This window comes from Solanum tuberosum, unplaced genomic scaffold, assembly GCF_000226075.1.
Source record: "Solanum tuberosum cultivar DM 1-3 516 R44 unplaced genomic scaffold, SolTub_3.0 scf00129, whole genome shotgun sequence".
NCBI classification, from domain to species: Eukaryota; Viridiplantae; Streptophyta; class Magnoliopsida; order Solanales; family Solanaceae; genus Solanum; species Solanum tuberosum.
Window position 1 is genome coordinate 409,158 of NW_006239057.1, and position 19,822 is coordinate 428,979.

Here is a 19,822-nt window from a genome sequence, read left to right on the forward strand (position 1 = left end):
CGCCGGCGGCGGCGGCGGTGGTGGTGCTCGTTTAAAATTCTTCATTACTGACACTGCAATGGATGGCTTCTGCGGTGGCGCAATAATTGTGAATTTTGTGAGTTTTTACCTTTGGCGGGAATTATTTTTTATTTTATTTTTTCATTTTTCATTATTGGCGGGACTTCTAGGAAAGGTGAGTAAAATAGCCTCTTTTACAAATGTTATCAATATTAGCCATTATTTTAAATGTTAGCCAATCTCTTAAAAGCTACTCTCTCTACTTCGATTTGATTGTCTAGTTTTTACTAAGCACGGAGTTTAATAAAGGAAAAAAGATTTGAAATATGAAATAGAATAGGACTAGACATAGTTAAATATCAGATAAAGTTTCATCGATCATTACATTAAATACAAATTCCTAATATCCCTAGCCTAAGTTGTGCAAACTCTTCACTTTCGAAGCAGGTGCATGAAATACACGGCTTTTGGAGAATTTGACACGGATACGTTGACATTTTCTATGAGTCCAAGCAACGACTTTAGCACAACAATGTAGTCCCTTGAACGGATGACTAGTAACACGATTGACAGTAGGAGCACGAGCCTTCGATGTTGATGATCCACCATTACATACAAAGAATGGATCTTTCAACAACTCTTCTGCAGATGGCCTAACAGATGCAGGAAGCATACACTTCTCGATAATCTCATTCAATCTTGAGTCCTTCACCTTCTCTAGAGACGCAGGCTTTACACCAGCATACACTTTCTTAAATATATGAACCTGAGTGCTGCATTCCTTATACGGATATTCACCAGTAACCATCTCGAGTAAACACATTCCAAACGAATATACATCCACTAACTCGTTGTATTCTCCATCGTAGCACTCTGGAGCCATGAATTCAGGGGTACCTTTCGCCTCTTTCACGAATAAACTACCATCTGTAATACGAACAGCCAACCCAAAATCACCAAGCTTAACTTTCTTTCCATCATCATCAACAAACACATTATCACACTTAATGTCTCTATGAATGATTTTCGGGCTCTGACTATGTAAATACCTCAACCCTTCAAGAATCTGTCTGCCCCAATTCTTGATACTCTCCAAATCACCACAAACACCAACGACATTATCTAGGTACTTTTTCAAACTCCCCGAGGGGAATAACTCTGTGATCATGTTCATAGTTTTGGACTCAGAATCAAACCAATAAGAGAAACACTTCATAACCCTTTCATGATTTAACGACTTCAACATACTAGCTTCTTCATTGAACAAATTTCCATTTTCAATTTGGTTCCACGCTAACTCAAGTTTTTCAACGCGATCCCAACCAATGTAGACTTGTTTTGAAGCTCCTACACCCAACTTATGATTGTATCTAATGTATCTACCACAAGGAGACTTCTCTACAACTCTATACGACTCGTAATTCATTGTGATACAGTAGGATGAAATTCAAGGTTGAAGAAAACAGAGATTGAAACAGAGTTACCTAGCAATTTATTGTGTTGATTGAAAAACTTTGGTAATTAAAAAAAATTATATGATGGAAGTGATGGTTGAAGGGTTAGTAATATACTATATATATACACAGATATACGTTGTAATCTTAATTGGAATATGTTACGGAAAAACTATCTTTGGAAACTTATTATATGGGATATTTAGAAGAAAAAAAACGGGTAGTAATTAATCCTACTTTGAATAGGTTTGGGAAACAAAAGTTTTTGATAACTAATAAAAAGAAGTGATTTTCGACTATTTTTGTGTAGTAATTAAGAATATTTTAGTAAATGTATAATTATTATACATTACGATATAATTAAGCCAAACACCTAATAAAGATATTATTAATCTAAATACCAACTAAATTCATCAGGTTTGGATCTATAGAAAATATTAACTAAAAAGGTAACTTGACTAAACTAGTGTTATATATTATTGGGATAACGCATAAGTATCCCTTCAACTATTATCCTTAATATAACTAGAGTCATATTATCCTCCCTAAACTATTTAAAAATGGAATAAATACACCATTAAAGTTGACGTGACATAGAGAGTTTGCACATTCTCTTGAAGGCAAGTGATGAGTGAAAAAATTGGGCACTTGTCCTTTTTTAATTGGCAACTTTATAATTAGTTAATACACAAAATTATTGATATTAATACTTATATATATTTAATTATTTTTATTTCTTTCTAAGTAAAATATTTATTTTAATTTCTTCCTCACTTTCTCTTTTTATTTTTTTCTTTCATTAATTTCTTAACTTTTCACTTTTAATTATGTTTAGAAAATTAATTGTATTTTTAAAAAAAAATGATAAACGTCCTTTAATTTTAACGTTTTATTTTTTTTTATGTTCTATTTGATTTTCTTCACCTATTTTGATATTCATTCGAAATTAACTTATTTTAAATACAAAACATTTGGAATTAAATTTGAAATCAATTCAAAAGGAAATACAATTTTTTTTAAATAAATAAAATCAATAGAAAAATAAAAGAGAAAAAACAATGAATGAAAGTAAAAAAAAATTAAAAAGTTTAAATACAATGCAAATTGCAAAAATATTCAAAGAAACTTACGTGTATTAACTTAATTTAAATACAAGATGGCAAACGCATGTGTACAAACACAACCAACTTATCTAGTTGAAGGTGTCACGTCAGCATAAAAGGTGAGCAAAAAAAAATGAAAAAAATGAGTTTTTTTTGGGGGGGGGGTTAATAGGATTGTAGTTAAGTTAAGTGTATGTCGCTGAAATTTTGGTCATAGTTCAAGGGTACTTATGCATTATCCCTTTATTATTTGATCTCCATTTAATAATATTTCTATCTAGGAAAACAAGTTTGTTAAAAATGACTTTACTAGTGAAAGTCGGGAAAACAAGTTATACAAGGACATTCTAATGAAGACATTTTATTATCAAGGATTGCGGTAAATTGTTAAGTACTTCTTCATCCTTAACCAGATGTCTCACGTTCGAGTAAACTATCACATCCAAGAAGTACTTAAGCAGTTAGAGATGGGGCTCTTCATTTATTTATTGGTTATCCTTGCTCTTTTTCCCTTTTTGTCATGGATTATGTTTCTTAGCAGGCAGGTAAAGAATTCAACTAAATGCTTTTTCTCTTTATCCGATCCTATTCTGTTTTTTAAGAAGAAAGCTGAAAAAATGTATCTGGTTAGAAATAAGAATGTGGAAATACCTGACTTGACAATGAAGAAAAATCACCTGGCCCAATAAAGTAAAACTATATCATAAAATACTAGTCCATTTTTTCAGTTTAAGTGTATATAAAAAGTACAAGCAATTTCAATCATATACTATCTATCAAGATTGTGGTTCATAATTTCACAAAAAAATGGACAAACTATCTTCTAAAGGAACAATGTTTACTAAAGAAGAAGGTAGGAGTATCCGCGGCGATGAAATATTTCCTGATGAATATCTCATCACAATTCGTCAAGCTTCAAACTCGAACTCTCATGAAATCAGTGAAAATGAGAGACAATGGCTAACTTCATTGGAGAAGAGCAGAGCATACCTTGACTCATTGCAGAATCCAAAAATTCAAAAGGTCCCAAAAATGCATCGCGATATTGAATCAAACTTAAGGTGTTATGAGCCTCTTGTGGTTTCTATCGGTCCATTTCACCATGGAAAACCAGAACTTCAACCTATGGAGAAGTACAAGAAGCTACTTGCTATTCAGTTAACTGATGAAAAAAGAGTTGAAGGCGACTTATCATGGCTTTCGACAAATTCAGTGTCTCTTGATGAGCTTTACAGAAAGGTCAAGGACATTATGCCTGTTGTCAAGGAGTGTTATGCTGAGGAATCGATCAAAGATCACAACGATGAGGAGTTTGCACAGATGATGTTCCTGGATGGATGTTTCATCTTTCAATACCTTCACTGCATTGTGACCAGTAATTATAAAGATCTGAAAATGAAGAGCCATGATATAGCTTTCATTCGTCGTGATCTGTTCTTACTTGAAAATCAGTTACCATTTGAAGTCCTGGATGTGTTAATGAGTTGTAAGCTCAAGAACAATGTAGGAATGAAGATGATAACAACGTTCATCTCGAGTGCACATACAAAACCTTCTCAACGTCAAGGATGCATTCAAAGTATCAAGGATGTCTTTGTTGATTTCTTTAGTGATCTACGTCCTGAAAGCCCTACATGTAGTGAAAAAGCTATGAACTTTCTTAGCAAGATTTGTGCAGGAGAACGTTCTGCCCTTAGCAAAGAAGAAAGCACGAAAAAAACACGGCTTCCTGCTCATCTCCTTGAGATATTAAAAACAAATCTCATAAACACAAAGGCTTTCACAGAAGGTGGATGCTATCTAAGGGGTGAGTGGTGCTCGTATCGTTCAGCTATGGAGCTACGTAGAGCAGGAATCCGTTTCAGGCCTGGAAAGAGTCGTCGTCTTTCAGAGGTTAAGTTCACTTCATTTCATTGCTCAGCTCTTTTAACACTTCCACCTATAACCATAGATGATTCAACCAAGTCACAGTTTTTAAACTTAGTCGCGTATGAAGCATGTCCTGATACACCAGATGACTTTGGAATTACGTCTTATGTTAGTTTCATGGATTCACTTATCGATCATGCTGAAGACGTGAAGGAGCTAAGATCAAAAGGTATACTACTTAACTTTCTTGGAAGTGATAAAGAAGTAGCAGATTTGTTCAATGAGTTAGCAAGAGATTTGGTGCCGAATCCACATGCCTTTGTTGATGTGAAAGACAAAATTGAGAAACATTACAATAGCAAAGGGAAAATATGGATTGCTGAATGGAATAACACTCATTTTCACACTCCATGGACTGTTTTTGCATTCATTGCAGCACTTTTTGTCATTGGTTTGCAAGTTACTGATACATTTCTAGCAGGCATCCAAACCTTTTATGCAGTCCATCCAAAAAAAAACTAGTAATGATAGGATGCAAAACCAACCACTTCAAGAATGTCATGTTTGTTGAATTTTATCATTTATTTTTCACCTTGTTGCTCTATGTCATTGATTGATCTTTGTACTCTTGTTTATGCATACAAACTAGTACTAATTTTGTTTTTTCCTTTTTTGTTTTGCTTGTGTAAACTTACTACTTTGAAGCACATGAATAGTATTGTTTTTTTAACGCTTTGATTTTGGAGGTGTTTAGTAGGGGTGTGCATCGGTCGGTTCAGTTTGGTTTTATGTGTTATTGGTTTGGTTTATCGGTTTTCGATTTGTAAATACGTCAAACCAATAACATATTTCTTATCGGTTTATGGTACTTAACGGTTCGGTTTTCGATTTAACCAATAAGAAAATACTCATATATATTATATACACGATAAGAAATTTTTCATATAAACCATATGATTTTTCCAACATTTGGCATGAAAGTAAAAATCATAAAAGTAACAACCATTTTTTTTGCAAGTTTAGACACTAGACACATTCAAAGGAAAAAATGTGAAAGTAACAATCGTTTAACCATTAACAAAAAGTGTGAAAGTAACAATCATTTAACCATTAACAATAAGACTAGTAAATTTAGTATATTCTTATTGGGTTATCAGTTTAACCATTAACAAAAATCATAAAACCAGAAACCGAACCAATAACCCAATAAAAAAATTTGCAAAACCGTTTAAAAACCGTTAGCCCAATATCAATAAACCAATAGTTTTTTTTGGTTTGGTTTATTGGTTAAATCAGTTTTTGCACACCCTTAGTGTTTAGATGATTATATTGTAAGTTGGAGTGTTCAACTGACAGAGTGAAGACGAGTTGAGATGTTTAGATGTGCATACTCAGTTGGAGCGTTTACTTGTCATCTTAGGCTAACTTTGAGTGTTTGTTTATGTATTAAGCTTCTTTTATGAAATTGATTTACTGAGACCTTTAAATTACTATTCAGATAAATAATATACTGATCAAGACTACTATGATCATTAGACCAGTTGACAATATTCTTCTAACTAATCGAAAGATCAATCTCATTTCTGAGTAGTAGTCTAAGTGAACTCGTTTGGTATGGGGGATGGGATAAAAGAATCCCGAGACTAACTAATACCTCTAACCAAACACATGATAAAATAATCCTGCATTTTATCGCGGAAACGACTTCTTGATTGATACCTCTGATTAAAGACCTCTGCATCATATGGATTGATACCTCTGCATAATGATTTTCTTCAAGTAGAACAGGAATTTTTTTTGTTGCAGATAACAGAATATACAAGACTTGATATCAGAGAAAACTTTATACTAAAGTATAATATATAAGCTATAGGATACCTACTACTATTTTCACTCTAAGTATCCAAAAAGCCACCTATAAAAAAATTAGAACTATACACTAGTAAATGACTAGTATTTTATTGATAAAACTTCGTTTTAGAATATCTAATTCATCTAAACTCAGTACTTTCGATGCAAAACATAAATTATATAAGGTCAGAACCCATAACTTTAAAACTACACCGAGTTCAATGCTAAGAATCTTAAAGATTGAACTCGTAGAATTTAAATCCTGAATCCGCCTCTGACAGATCACTTATACAACACAATCATGAGAGATCTAAGGGTAGAGCTCAATGATAGATTTCAAACCAAGAGTCAAAGTAATTTTGTAACTAGTAAAACCAGAATCTAAGAAAAGTTTCTCCCATTCTTTCTTGTTCCTCTCTTTGCTACCCACAAAAACCATCATCAACATGTCTATGAAGAGCTGTGCTTGGACAGATTCATCATCCAATTCTGGATTTTCCATCACCATGTCTATAATTATAACTTTTCCACTTCCTGTTTTTGCCTCCTTGCAGTTCTTCAAAATTTTCACACATTCTTCATCATTCCAATCATGCAAAATTGACTACAAAATTAACATGTCCAAAAGTTAATTAGAGAAGTGACAAGACTAGTATTCTCGTAGTTTCTTGTTCGTCAATTGATGCTATTATCTATGTTTCATGAGCTTCAGTTATTTCACTAGTTCGTTGTTGTTACTGTTCTTTCTCTGTATGCTATGTACTATTGCTTTTCATAACGCTATATGTCATTGTTGTAGCTGCTTTCATTTATGTATTCTCTTTTTCAAACTGTTTTGAGATGTTTTACTTGATCCGAGGGTCTATCTTTACGAGGTAGGGGTAAGGTTTTTCTACACAATACCCTCCTCAGACCTCACTAGTGGATTACACTGGATATGTTGTTATAGAGAAACTAGTAATACAGGGGAATTATTAGCGAAAAGTGTAGTTTATTTACCTTGAGTAAGACAGCATTAGCAGGGGGGATTTTCTGAAACATATCCCCTGCTACAAACTCCAAGTTTTCACTTCCCTGCAAGTTAGCCACAACAGGAGGAAGATCAAGAACAATACATTTCATGTCAGGGAAACTTTTAGCTATGGACATTGCGACAGTTCCAGTCCCTCCTCCAACATCCACTAAAGATGGCAATCCTTCGAACACATCCTTAAACTCGTTGCCAATCAAGACGTTCATGAATGATCGCGAATCTCTAGACATGTTTTCGTTAAACCAACTACCAGTACTCGGATCACTCGAAAGTTTACTCCAGAATAAGTCTCCATATGCTGTATAAAATGCACTAGGATCATCATTCTTGAACCAATCACCTAAACAATTCCATGCTTTAAAGAAAAAAGTATCTTGATCTTCCATCGAGTTCCATGGTCCGTCCTTCACTACATAACGATCAGCTGGTGCAAGCGAATAACACCCTTTATCATCATCAACGTCGTTATCATCATGTTTTTGTAGAATCAAGAAGCCATAATGAACTAATATTCGTGTAAGGCGGTGAAAATAGGGAAATTTTGAAGGGCTAATAGGGAGGGAAGACATGAGTTTTGATATTGTCATTGGTTTGCCATGTTTGGTGATGACATTAGGTATGTCCAATTGAAGTGCACATTTCAATGTTACATGTTCTATGAAGAAATAGAGTTGGTTCCATGACTGTGTTTCAGCTTGAAGAAGCTCACTAGGAGTAAGGTTCTCACTATGATCAGCCATGTAAAAGTTACAACAATCTGTGGAAAAAATTGTGAATTATTTTTCTCAGAGTCGGACTACGCCTTTGTGATGAAAGAGGGAGGAAGGACGGATCACGTGATCAGAGAACAACTATACCTGAAGAATTAATATACACTCATTGTTTGTCTAGACTTTGCAGCTATGTCGCTCAGACTCTTAAAAAATGACAAGGGGTGCATGTTGGATCCTAGAAAATAGTGCTGATCTATCGATCTGACATGGTGCAACAACATTTTTAAAGAGTTTGAGCAAAAGAATACTTATTGGACAAATATGCCTTAGTTTGGAGCAGAAGATGCTATTGTGCCTCCCTTTTGTTTATTTGTATTTGGAACCATTATTGTCCAAGCAGTCCAAGCCACTTGAGAGAAATGATAAATATTTAAACTGTGATTGGCATTCATGAGAAGAATATTTGTTTTACCCTTATGGCTTTTGCATTTGGTTCTTCAACATTTTTATAAAATATACTAGCCGTCCCACCACCAGCACGAATCTTATTTCGAAGCAATCTCTCGAGTTTTTCCTTAATCCGAATATCCTAAGCATACATAGTTTGACCCCTTCATGAAATTGTTGATAATGTAAATTTGGACTAAACATTATTCCTAATATGAATAGTTTATAGATGGCAAGTGATTGTATGTTTTTCACACACAGTTATTAAACAAATATCGAAGCCAAATTTACATGACATTTCATATAACTAGTAATTCCAAAGTGAGTCTTTAACCAAACGAGCAGTAAATCACAAGAATTTCAGCCATATGGCCTGGCATTATTCTATAGAACATTTACCGACTCCCTTTAAACGAGTCGAAGAGAAGAAGGAAGGCAAGGAAATGGAAAAGAAACGAACTAGTATGGTTCGTTCATCTTCTTTTTGTCAATAGAAACTCAGGTTTTTGTGTCAATAACCTCAAGAGAGTTGTTTTGGTGAAGATCATTTTCTTCGGACCAACGATGCTATAATCCCACCAGCAATGAGTCCTACAGTGGTCACAGTAATTCCTATACCAATGACACCATCTGCATTGCATAGACACAAATGAATCCAATTTGGTATACTGTTATCCAAAATCGAGCAAGCAAGGGAAAAAGTCTCGGGTCATTACCTTTAGTTATTCTATCTTTGATAGCCTTCTTAAGCGATAAAGCTTGTCTCCAATCAGGTGCAATCTAAAGGGAAGAAAAAATCTTTAAGCAAAACTAAACAGGGTGGTAGAATTCTGATCGTCTCAAATGATCGATAAATAACAAGTTGACTAGATATCTGAGTGAGTAGAGAGTTCACAGCAAACGACTAAGAACAGTAAAAGGATTAGGACCAAACCTCTAGACATTGAACTGTAAGCTCTCTGCTCCTTGAATATTCCCCACTTCTGTAATATCCAACAGCTAAAAGATAAAGCTTTTCTCGCTGCTGTAGTGGACTACTTGTGTTGGCAAGTGAAGCTGGAGAAGAAAAAGAAGATGCAAAAGAGATGATGGTCTTTATAGATCGAACCTTCAAGGATGTTATTCATTAGACACATAAACATCCAATCAAAAACAAAAATAAAAAAATTTTAAGCAACAAAGGCCCAAAAGAGTTGAAAGTAACACTACCAGGAACCAATGAACAAAATCAGAGTAATTTTGTGATGATTCAACAGTAACATGATTGTAGTAATCCGTTACATGTTCTTGACTCTATGAACTTTACTTCCTAAGACCATTTATAAGGAGCTACTAACACTACAAGAGAAACAATAGAAATTGTCTCAACAATGTCCTTCAAGTATGGGAACTTCATGAATGTGTGTTGCTTTAGAATTTCAAAGACAAAGAAGAGCATCAGGCGTATATGTCGATGAATATGGAAACTAGGAGTTAAATGATGAAAATAGATAGTCGATGGTAGTATCACAATTCACAAACATTACTAGATATGTAGAAGCAAGTCAAGCAACAATGTGTAACATAAAATAGGAAATAGATCTGACTAATTTTCACCCTCAAGCATAGCGATCCCTCGTTGCACATCTTCAGGTTGTTTAGAATGAACAAGAGCCCATGACAATCTCATAATACTCTCATTCTTTCCTTCATCTGAGGCACCTTTGTTAGCATCTGCAACTTCTCTCTCGCAGCCCTATCAATATGCATAGGCACATAAGATTAAGCACCAAAAGCAACATAGTACAATTATCGCTTCATTTTTTGCTTCTCAATACAAGCCAATTCATTCAACTTCTCTCTTGTATTTTATCTTAAATTAGACCAAATAAGTTTTATATGTTCAGAGATTCATAAGAACTAACAAGTAAGGCCACTACTGCATGCTGATATAACGAAAAGCACCACTTCATCTTTACAAGTAACAACATTAAAATGGCTAACACACAGTGTCTCCAATGCAAAACTTCAAATTCACTAACAAGAACGATATCAACCAACGGACTCTTCCTTATTAATAACACAATTTTCTGCTGTTAATTAGAAAAACAGATCTTTCCTCAAAGTTCCTGCAGCCTAAAGCAACATATTTCTCATCAATTCTTTATTCTCAATAACAAATTATTTCGATGTTGGTAAAAATCAAAACTTTCTTCATAGTTTCTGCAACCCAAAGCAACAGTGTTCTTAATATAATGGTCAAATCATGCAAAAGACTATATAAGGGAATGTCCAACTGCCAACTAGCATGTTTATGACAATGAAAAGCCAAGCTACCGGCTTGGTCGAAACAGTTAGCTTTTGCTCAAACAGTATATCCGTATTAAAAAATTCATTAAATATGTACACGTATTAAGAATCCAATCACTAGCCCTTGAAGTCTGCTTTCTAAATATCAATACCATAAAATTAAAATCTTAGCTCCAACCACAACCACCCACTATTCAACAAAACTCATACTCTCTGCCTTTAACTTGGCACGGAGTTCTAAATTACTTTTTTTTCTTCTTAATATTATGATCTTAAACTAAAGATACGAGCCTTGTGTTCTTAAGTAAATATACCTGAAATTACTGGAACCCCAAAATCCCAAATCATTAAAAACATGAAATATGAATGTAAAGATCAATGCTTTAATGAAATTTATAAGAATGGGTCATTCAAGAAAACTTACAACTACAATGTCAGGTGAGGTCCAAGGAAGCTGGTCCCCTCCATTGATGAATGTAACAATTGGCCCAGAGAATCGGTTGATTTTTACCTCCATTTTCGATTCTGGGGTTTGTAAATTGTAATCCACCAATTTCAAAGCCCTAATTAGCGTTAATGGTGGAGCTCAAAATGGAAAAACTGATATTTGGGGAAGAAACTGATTTTTTTGCAAATTTTCCGGAAATTACAGTTCACTTTATTGGTTCTAATTTTAAGCATCATGTAGGTAAAATTGCTTATACTTGTTCAACTAATTATTTCAAATAATAAAATTATAATTTTATAGATTTGTTGCTTATTATTGTAAAATATCAACCAAGTTGTTTTGGTTTCTTGAGATTTCGATTAGTTTTGGCATAAGACATAGATAAACATTTTGGTTTCAAGTTAAGCGCTCCAATTTTGAGAATGCATATTAAGACACCTCAACTTGTTCCTACTATATCTCGTGAACATCTGACGCTTGCGTGACACATAAATTTTGAAGGGGTTTAGACGATCATTTTGTAAGTTAAAATGTTCAACTGACACGAGATGAGTTGAAGTGTCCAAAAATTAAAATGTTCCTCTATGTATTATGCCTAAAAAAGTCCGACTTTTGATTAACATGTATTTCATTAGTTATATCATACAATAACAAATTCTTAACATAACATCAAGAAATGCTCTAAAACTAAGAAATAGTAAGTGATACTAGTGTATTTCCATTCATTATTAATTAATTATTTCCATTTATCTCACCTTGTTAAAGAATCAACATATAGAGAGGGAATTTTAAATGTTTAAATTAAAGTAGAAGCTTTTAGAAATAAATCAACCAAATGCTAAAAAAAGTTTACTTTGGGGCTTGGTAAACTTGTATGCCTTTTTATAGACAGGTTGGAATAAAAGGTTCAATTCTAATAAAATGTCTTTTAAATTTTAGTTTTTTTATAAAGTGCCTTTTTTTTTTTTCTTTAATAAAGTGCTCTTTTGTTAGAGAAGTACAATTGTTCTTCATTGAAATTTTTTATGTCTCAGTTTTCAAAATAAGTTTATGTTGTCTTAGGTCATTCCATCAACTACTTTCAAAATTTTGGATTGAACGCTCAGATTCTTTCATACAACAGCCGCTGCTGACAGCACTCCACTGCTATCGTCATGTACATGGTACAACAGGAAGAGAATTAGCAGAAATCGAAAGGTTTTTACCCAAAACTCCGCTCTGATACCTCCTAAAGCGAAATAGGCACGCGCACGGGTAGAGAGTTTGCCTGAGTCGTGTGGCCCCAGGTAACACCTAGTTTAGTGTAGCACCTGGGTTCCGCCTTCTCCTTGTCGAGTTTTGCTTCTGATCTCTCTCTGAGTCTCTAGTTCGTTACCTTGTCTCAAAGCCAAATTTCGATAAGCTTGTTTACATATATATGTTTCTAGTTATGTTCTCTAAACATGTTCGGATTCTTTCATATGTATCAAAGATAATGAATCAACAACCCCACGTGTAATCCATAAAGATGTTAGAGAAATACATTTATTCTTGATCGTACAAGATTTTCATAAAGGGGTTTATAATATCGCGGGCCAATTCACTCATGGCTTAAATTTTTGGATTGAATACTCATTATTTTCTCTTTTTGACAAACCTTACCCTCAATTAGAATGGAACATTAAGTACATATTTTGGCCTACAAGTTAGGTGTTCAAATCTTGTCCAAAGTTATGCTAGCCAAACAATTAATTTCTGGTACAATAATGAGGTTTTGGCCTTGTGGACCAGACATAATGATAGATTTCTAATGTATTACCACCATCCGTAGGATGTCTTTATGCACCTCTCATTTTCATCTTTTTCTTCCTTGTCCAGAGTGATAGTTACTGTTCAGCATCTTCTCAGTTGTCAATTTGAAAATTCATAATTTGAGTTTTAAGACCAAACAAATACGCAAACATCTAGACACCTCAACTCGCCTCCGTTGTGTCAGCTGAACACTCCAACTTACAAAATAATCATCTTGACACTGAAAAAATTCATGTGTCATGTCAGCATTGAGTGTCCCAAGACACAGTAGGGACGAATTGGAGAGTTTAGTTGCTAGTTGAGATCAAGTTGAGGTGTCTAATGTGCAGAGTGTATGTTTATGTATTCAACTTGTGGTACTTCGATTAATTTCACGAGAACCTGCTACCTCCCACCATCACAAGTACTAGCTAATTCTATCTATCGAAGTTTTTCATAGATGTAAAGAAACCACCTAGTGTTTTTGCCATGAAGAGCATAAGAAGCCAGTAAAGGATGTGAGCCTTTCAACCACAACAGTGCCTTCTACTTGAATCAGTGTTACTATTGACTTCTGACCAACTTCAAGTTTTTATATCAAAAAACACTAACTTGCTGATATATTACCAGCTTACATACACCCCACAAAAATATGGGAAAGCTTTAAAGCAACTCATCAACAAATCCATTTTTTATAAAAGAGGTGTCTGGACTGGTCTGTGTGCACCTCGACTATTTCACCAGGTACGTACTACAACATCCCACTAGCACATGTATCAAATAACTCATCCTCACCAAGGCTAAGGCAAATGGAAAGGACTCACGTGTCGTTATTTGTCTGAGAACTCAACAAGCAAATTAATAGAAATTCGTACAGTGCAAGAGGTCTAGAACCAATGGAGCATCAATCTATGAAAGCAAAGGATGGTGTGGATAAAAGCATTTACTTTCTTAATATACCAAACAAAACATGGAAACATCTGCACCATAAAAACAGAAAATAATACAAAAGCAGAACGAAGTCGCCTAGCCCTGAATATTATGACATAAGAGCTTGACAGTCATCTTGTTAGAACCATGTATCCTCAAAATCATAAGAAGAGAACTTTCAATTCAGTTCAGTCTGAGAAAGAGACATTACCTTCCGGAAAACATTATCCGTAGAATTCGTTTCTGCAAGTCTTTTGGACTTCACCACCACTTGAGGTTGCCAAATGGTCTGACATGCAAGATAGAACATGTGGAAAAGAGAATAGCTAATAAATCTACTCAAAGAGACAAATCACTCTATCATAGAAAGAAATCTACAGATATTATCAGTCATTCTTAACTGATGAAGTTGCACCATGTTAGTAAATGATAGACATCTACAGATAAATACTTCTCTCCTTTAAGAATAGTATATTGTGATTCAATTTCAGTCCAAATCTGTCTGAACTAACTCAAGACCTAATCGGAAAAGTTGGTTATCTTCAGACTGTAGATTGGCGTTGTACTTTCTCTCCAACAAGCAGCTTATCAAGTTAATATGTCGTAATGCATAGAATATTATATCAACAATGCAAAGTTAATAGCATCCAAATAGAGGTAGTAAACCAAAGAAGGATTTCCAAACATGAATCCATGAGCTTAAAACAGTTGATACTACATGCTGCAGAACAAACTTGTCGAAATCTTACCAATGGTATAAATCTCTAAGAGTCCCACGAATACCTCCACTCAAAATAGAAGAAACAATAACATTTCCATATCACATATTTGTTCAGAACTGGGCAAGCAAAGAAGAACATACTGCAGACTGCAGAGATTTTATTACTTTCGAGTTGTTCAAAAAGAAAATGAACATGAAATTTTCCAAGGCTAGAGAATATGGATACTTGAAATCGGTCTACAAGAGGACACTGCACATTTCAATATCAATACATAAGTAGTAACATAAATTCATAGACCTTGAATAAAATAGTGGATGCATGTACATGACAAATGTGAATCAATATTCACGGGCAACAGCCAGTGCATCGAATCAGTCCATTTTCATTACAACTGGGGCACCTCCTCAACTTCCCTTCCTCCTCTTCAAATACTTTTCGACTTCCATTGCAATTTGGGCAGGGTACAAACCTTGCATCGCCACAGCTTCCACAAACAAAACCAGAATGCTTTACTGCAAAGCCTTCCACGAGCTCAGCCAGTTCTCCAGCCTCATGAAGTTGCTTAATCTCTTCTGCACCACCAATGTACTTTCCTCCAATAAACACTTGAGGCAAGCTAATCACTTTTCCTTCCAAAACGCTTTGCAACTCTTTCCTATATGATGAATCCATAGATACATCTCTTTCATCCACACACACCCGAAAACCTCTAAAGATCGTTCGCACTGTGCAGCATTCTTCATAAGTCTTCCTGATTCCTCTTAAACTAGTAAAATATAGAACAATCTTATCCTCTGTACCCTTTAAATGGACATCATTATTGGGCAACAATGAGCTCAATAAACTTGCATTACTTGACTCTAGCTCTATCGTACTAACAATTTCAGGCTGTATTTTATCCTCCTTACCCTTTAAATGGAAATCATTTTCAGCCAACAAACTTGTGTTACTCGACTCTAACTCTATCGAACTAACAATTTCGGGCTTTGGACAATCTTCTGATTCTTTGTACACAAATCTTTTGGAAGACAATGCTTGTCTATAGCTTGAAGCTACATTAGGATCCATTTTAGCAAGCAATTGTTCCTCAGACAAATGCTTCCATAACGGCTTTGAATCCGAGTGCTCAACAAACTCATAGGTTTTTTCCAACTCACTTGTATCCAATTCACTATGGATATCAAGACTCTTAGACTTAACCTTTCTAGGGGACTCAATCTTGGACTGCACCATATGGAAATCAAAGTCATCAAGTCCTTCCATGAGCTCCCAAGTGTTGATTACTGAATCAGGAGATAAAGGGTCTTGTGGTTCAGTCCCATTTAGGGATTTTGTCATTTGGGTAGTAGGGTTCTTGAAATTTCCATCATGGAAATTAGGGTTAGGGTTAGGGTTTGGAATTTGGGGGTCAATTAAAACAAGGGAACCATAAGTAGTGGAAGTAAGAGAAACCAAATGATTTGTATCTCCTTTGCACATAGCAGGATGATGAACCAAAGGAGTTGGAAGAGAAAGGGTTCTTGAAACTGGAGTTGAAGATGAATCTGAGTATGAATATGGAGATTGTGAATGTGAAGAAGATGAATAATTCCATGGATTTTGTGGATCTGTTGTAACAAAGTCATAGGAACGAGAAGCTGAACACCCCATTAATGGATTAATCAATAAAGATTGAATCTTTTGAACTAAATCCAAACAACACAAATAAAAATGAAATCTTTGAACAGAAATCAAGAACCCACAGAAAAAAAATGAATCTTTTCAGCTCAAAACAACAACTTAACAGTAGAAAATGAAATCTTTGAACAAAAAACAAGAACCCCACAGAAAGAAATGAATCTTTTTACCTCAAAACAACACCTTAACACAAAAAAATGAAACTTTTGAACAAAAAACAAGAACCCCACAGCAAAAAAAATGAATCTTTTTAGCTCAAAACAACACCTTAACATAAAAAAAATGAAATCTTTAAACAGAAAACAAGAACCCCACAGAAAAAAATGAATCTTTTTAGCACAAAACAAGTACTCAACAGAAAAAAATGAACTTAATGAGCAGAAAACAAGAACTTAATGGACAAAAACGAGGTCGTTTTAGCAGGAACAAGAAGAGAATTTTTTCAACAGAAAGCAAGAATTTAGTAACAGAAACATTTAAATCTTGTGGCAGAAAACATTGAGGTGAAAAGACAAAGAAAATGAAAATCTTTTAGCAGAAAGCAGGAGATTTTACAAGGGAAAAAAGTGATATTTTTGACAGAAAGAAGAAATTCTTTTTGGGATAAAAGGGACTATAGATGTCAAAGTACAGTTGGGAAGATGATGAATTGAATAACAGAAAAGATTGAAAATAAATGCAAGTTATAGTAGCTTTGGGAAGTTAACATACTAACAGCCAACTTTCAAACTTTAGTTAATTAAATGAATAGTAATATAGTAAATCTTTCTATAACATGATTTTTTTATAATAACATTTCACAGAAATTATGATCAATAATAATATTTCGTTATAACAATAAAAAAGTATCGACACAAAGGATGTTGTTATAAAAAGTTTGATGGTATTTTAGAAATACCAATAATAGTTATGATAGAGAGATAACATTGATGAGTACTCCTTCCTTCTTAATCAGAAATTTCGAATTAAAATTCTAGATATGAAATTACATTTGCTTGAAAGCTTTGTGCAATAATTTTTTAACTCGAATTTCATGAGAGAAATTTCTTACGAAGTAAAATCTTTTTTTAAAAAAAAAAAGAAAAAAGAAGAAGATTATTATAAGTATTTAAAGAATATTTTCTTGTTTTAACTGCCTAAGCAATCTACCTATGACTAATTCAGATGCACTTATTAAGGAAAAATCTTAGGAAATGAGTACTATTATAATATATGGATAAAGTCAAGTGTTTTATGTTGAGAATATTATTGCTTTCTTGAATCATTATTTTGTTAAATTTTATATTAACATCACCCTGCAAAATAAGTTAATTTAATGCAGAACAAAAAAAAACCAAAAACATGTCAGATGTATAAAATATAAGGGTTAATGACATTTATTATTAATCAAAAAATTTGATTTAGTTACAATGATATCTTACTTACAACATTAAACCTTTAGTTAATTGAGTTGGTGCACTTTTGATCTCTCTGACAGTTCATATGTGTTATGTTATTTGTCACTTTATACTAACGATAATATATTTATTTATATATAAATAGTCAAACATAACATATTTTCTAACTAAAAGCCCAAAAATCATATTTTAATGAGAAAAATTGAGGAGCTAACGTAATAGATATAATAAGATTCTATAAATATAGTTTTGATAATTGTGCTTCATTGTTATAGTTATGTTTGCTATAGAGGTTGTGATTGTATATTTCTGTTCGTTTTTATATTTCGATTGCGAATATATAACTAGGATAAGTATATATAAAGTATGTATTTATATATTTAGCAATTTTTCAGAACTCCGTTTGTATATTTCGCTTGCAAATATACAAACATGGTAATTTATTATGAATTTTTCATATATCGTATACAAATAGTTAGGATAATCATATATAAAATTCTGAATTTATACAATTATAAACTGAATCATACAAATTCCAAATTTATACAAATTAGATAAATAACAAGATTGGTAGAACAATAGCTGCAAATTAGAATTTCCGTAAACATTAGCTATTCTGCCTAAGTTTCCCCATCTTAATTGATTAAAAATAAGACTGAATCATATATCACAAAATCAAATACATAATTAATCAATAACTTTAGGGACTAAAAGTGTTATTATTCATAAAATATAATTTAGTAATGGCTGTGGGGTTTATAACCACGTTTCATTTAATGTTAATTATTACTAAATCCTTAATTAATACCCCCTCCGTTCCATTTTATATGTCATCCCTTTCTATAAATAGCTGGACCACAATACTTGTCATTTTATAAAATTTATGCATAAATTACCATATTTTACCTACTATGCCCTTGATAGAATAGTTAATTAATCTTGTCATTTATTAATAAAGTTAACTTAAGAAAATATTAAATAAGGGTAGAAAAATAAAATTACATCATTTCTTGATGCAATTGCAAAGTAAAAATGTGACATATAAAATGGAGTGGAGGAAGTATAATACAAGTATTGAGCAACTGTCAGAAGAAAAAAGTAAGCATTGATTAATGATTAAGCTAACACCATGTGAACTCAATTGTTTACCAATTTCTTTCTCCGTCTCATATTAATTGATTACTTTATTTTTTATAGGTATATTAAGAAATCATGAATAAAAAGATAATTTTACTAATTAATCCCTTAAAAATGTCCTGAAATTTTTACAAATAAATGTGAACACATTTTTTTAAAAAATTACAAGAATAATATAGAAAAAATTTAATTAATTTTCTGGATTTCTCTAATATGAAACAACTATTTTTAGTATTGGATAGAAGGAGCATAAGCACACGATTTCATTAATTATCAATTAATAGAAGACCATTTCTCCACTCCATTCTTGTTTAATGAATATCATTAATTTCTAATCTAATATGCTATTTTATTGGATTAGATATATCAACCTAATAAATGGAAAAGTGAGTACTAGACTACTAGTTATTGTATTATTAATGCAAAATATATATTATATATACACAAAAGTTCAGACAAAAACTATTTGATTCACGTAAACCTATATATATTACTCTGATACATTGAAGAACAGAAAACAACGATTAAATTGGGCTTGAACAACATACATAAATAAAATTTACAAAATAATACAAGATTAAATACCACATACTTTATAATTAAAGATTTGTAATTGAACTTAAGCAAACTTAAGAAGCTCTGGATCTCTTTCAAATATAGCCATATCTTGTTCATCCAACATGACTATAACTTCAACTCCACCTCCACTTTGGTTATCCAATAAATAGAAGAGCAACTTTCCCATATAGCAAACACAAAATTCATATTTGTATGCTATAGCAAAGTTTGCATAATTGCGCTCCATAGCAAACATAAATATGCATATTTCGCTATACATATACAAAAGAAAGCAGTTGTATAATCTGCTTTGGTATACATATACAAAAGATCAATTGTATAAAGTGAGAGAGGTGAGTGAGCGAGCGAGATCTGGGAGAGGAGAACGAAAATATATGTATATATACAATTTTCATGCATTTTA

The 19,822-nt window shown here is 33.1% G+C and overlaps 5 protein-coding genes across 6 annotated transcripts; 1 reads left to right on the forward strand and 4 right to left on the reverse strand.

Moving 5' to 3' along the window:
• Positions 1–409: 409 nt before the first annotated feature.
• LOC102583213 (serine/threonine-protein kinase WNK8-like) lies at positions 410–1,426 on the reverse strand. Its single transcript, XM_006351327.1, has one exon. The coding sequence runs from the start codon at positions 1,424–1,426 to the stop codon at positions 410–412; it is 1,017 nt and encodes a 338-aa protein (XP_006351389.1).
• A 1,888-nt stretch (positions 1,427–3,314) lies between these two features.
• LOC102583538 (UPF0481 protein At3g47200-like) lies at positions 3,315–5,133 on the forward strand. Its single transcript, XM_006351328.2, has one exon. The coding sequence runs from the start codon at positions 3,365–3,367 to the stop codon at positions 4,946–4,948; it is 1,584 nt and encodes a 527-aa protein (XP_006351390.1). The 5' UTR covers positions 3,315–3,364; the 3' UTR covers positions 4,949–5,133.
• A 1,454-nt stretch (positions 5,134–6,587) lies between these two features.
• LOC102583864 (trans-resveratrol di-O-methyltransferase-like) lies at positions 6,588–8,050 on the reverse strand. Its single transcript, XM_006351329.1, has 2 exons — positions 7,277–8,050; positions 6,588–6,881 (listed from the first exon to the last, which is right to left on the reverse strand). The coding sequence occupies exons 1-2, from the start codon at positions 8,048–8,050 to the stop codon at positions 6,588–6,590; spliced, it is 1,068 nt and encodes a 355-aa protein (XP_006351391.1).
• A 695-nt stretch (positions 8,051–8,745) lies between these two features.
• Positions 8,746–14,623, reverse strand: LOC102598847 (mitochondrial fission 1 protein A-like). Of its 2 annotated transcripts, none has more exons than XM_015310418.1 (5): positions 14,119–14,623; positions 10,067–10,205; positions 9,405–9,526; positions 9,187–9,250; positions 8,746–9,100 (listed from the first exon to the last, which is right to left on the reverse strand). In XM_015310418.1, the coding sequence occupies exons 1-5, from the start codon at positions 14,215–14,217 to the stop codon at positions 9,015–9,017; spliced, it is 510 nt and encodes a 169-aa protein (XP_015165904.1). In that variant the 5' UTR covers positions 14,218–14,623; the 3' UTR covers positions 8,746–9,014. The 2 variants fall into 2 exon arrangements, with proteins under 2 accessions (XP_015165904.1, XP_006351269.1); XM_006351207.2 differs by lacking the exon at positions 14,119–14,623 and adding an exon at positions 11,184–11,495.
• Positions 14,624–14,759: 136 nt separating this feature from the next.
• LOC102599169 (uncharacterized protein At5g39865) lies at positions 14,760–16,975 on the reverse strand. The gene has a single exon (XM_006351208.2). The coding sequence runs from the start codon at positions 16,277–16,279 to the stop codon at positions 14,975–14,977; it is 1,305 nt and encodes a 434-aa protein (XP_006351270.1). The 5' UTR covers positions 16,280–16,975; the 3' UTR covers positions 14,760–14,974.
• Between the last annotated feature and the right edge of the window lie 2,847 nt (positions 16,976–19,822).